Raw genomic sequence first — 1,871 nt, 5'->3', positions numbered from 1 at the left:
ATACAGATACACAATAAAAATCTTGTGTAACGATTGATTTCAAGATGCTTTAATAAGTTTTCATACTTTACAATATAATTTAATAGCTTTGAAACATGCACACAATTTATAAAGATACGATTACATTTGCCTGATAGAAACATGATAAGTGACACTTTCTAAACTGATTTTCACATTGCTGGAGTTCAAATTCGAAAGAGTTTCAGAAAAAAAAAACGTTCGATATCTATCTTTTTCATATTGATTTCAAGGCTCTTCTTACATGTATGTTGTCCCTGATTTACGCTTCTCTAGTATTCGACGGTATGTTGACAAATGCGTTCATGACCTGTACACTTCTGATTCTGTTTATCTATCAGAATCTTTTTTCAATTGTCTTACTTCACAAGCAAGTGCGATAATTCCTAAACATGGTAGGTCTCTACACTTTCCTGAAAGAAGAATTGTTGTTAGCAGATTCAAAACTGGCAAAAAGTTCTTCGTCTCTGAATTTAGCTCTCCTGATATTCGAAGGAATGTTGACAGATTGCATCAGTCCATGACTTTTAATAAACTGTATTGTTTGTTTACATCCTGAAAACAATGCATACATTAAAGCTGTCCGTCCAATATTATCCACCGCAGTTAAGTTTGCTTTTCTATGACGGATATATTTTACTAGCTGTAGTTTCCTCTGTATATGTTTATCATCCACATCTAGACTACACGCAAGCATAAGAGGTGTAACACCTGATGAGTTACAAAAATTAACATTTTGTCCTCCTTCAATAAGCATCTTTGCTAGTTTCAACTGCCCTGTAGAAAGAGCCTTTGCTAATAAGTTTTCCATTTTCTGAAGCAAAATTTACTCAAAGAAAATAACAACAGATCAAAATTCAATGATAATGATTGAAAGATCTCTCTTTGAATTGCAAAACATTTGCTCACTTTGTCTTTTTATACACATTCTAGAAAGGTTGTTAACATGTCACAATTCAGCTGATGACGAACATCACCTTAATATATACACATGTGTTTATCACGCAGGGCAAATGCCATTGATATTTGAATTCTCATCAGCATGCATTCTAAAACTAAGATGTCAGCGTTCTGATCTTTAAGATTCATATAAACACAATGTGTCACAATCGTCATCTAATGCATATTTATCTTTAGTAAGACAAACAAAAGACAAACAACACAGATTATTTATACGTTGACTTTTGAAATTTTCATTTTAACCCATTCGATTCTGTAAGAGATGATAAACAACACATATATCTATATTTATATATATTGAATAATCTAACACCCGAAAATAGGTGATTTGCGTCAGTCTTTTCTATACTATATTTTATGCTTTTAATGCTTCTTTGGGTAAAAAACGTATTGATTAATTTATGCAGTTTTTCCTAAAACAAAACCGACTACAATTTGATAAAAAAAAATAATACGGAAAAAAATAACATAAGAATTTGACAGGAAAATCTATGCCTAAAGTATGAAAAGACACAATCACAGGAAAGGGTAACAAAGACACACACACACCAATGACCATGGTGACAAAGAGGCTAAAAGAGGGACGTAAGATACAAGAGGGAGAGTCAAACTCATAGATAGAAAATAAACTGGCTTAAAAATAAATAGACATACAGACAAATAATAGTACAGACGACACAACATAGAACTCTAAAGACTAATCAACATGAACCCCACCAAAAACTTGGTGGGATCTCCGTTGTTCCGGAAGGGTAAGCAGATCCTGCTCTACATTTGGCACCCGTCGTGTTGCTTATATTTTTACAAATCCGATAAATAGTCTAATTCGGTAGATCATACTCGTGAAAAGGGAAAGGGTATTGAAGTTACGACATAAGGAACATATCCGATAT

The 1,871-nt window shown here is 32.9% G+C and overlaps 1 protein-coding gene across 1 annotated transcript; it reads right to left on the bottom strand.

Moving 5' to 3' along the window:
• Positions 1-421: 421 nt before the first annotated feature.
• LOC139497375 (ankyrin repeat domain-containing protein 34A-like) lies at positions 422-829 on the bottom strand. The gene has a single exon (XM_071285587.1). The coding sequence runs from the start codon at positions 827-829 to the stop codon at positions 422-424; it is 408 nt and encodes a 135-aa protein (XP_071141688.1).
• Between the last annotated feature and the right edge of the window lie 1,042 nt (positions 830-1,871).

The sequence above is a fragment of the Mytilus edulis genome, chromosome 12 (genome assembly GCF_963676685.1).
Source record: "Mytilus edulis chromosome 12, xbMytEdul2.2, whole genome shotgun sequence".
Lineage (NCBI taxonomy): Eukaryota > Metazoa > Mollusca > Bivalvia > Mytilida > Mytilidae > Mytilus > Mytilus edulis.
The sequence above is the reverse complement of the archived record's forward strand: the minus strand, read 5'-3'. Positions and strand labels throughout refer to the sequence as shown.

Coding starts and splice junctions, on each gene's coding strand:
- LOC139497375 (XM_071285587.1), bottom strand. CDS start 829: ATGGAAAACTTATTAGCAAAGGCTCTTTCTACAGGGCAGTTGAAACTA.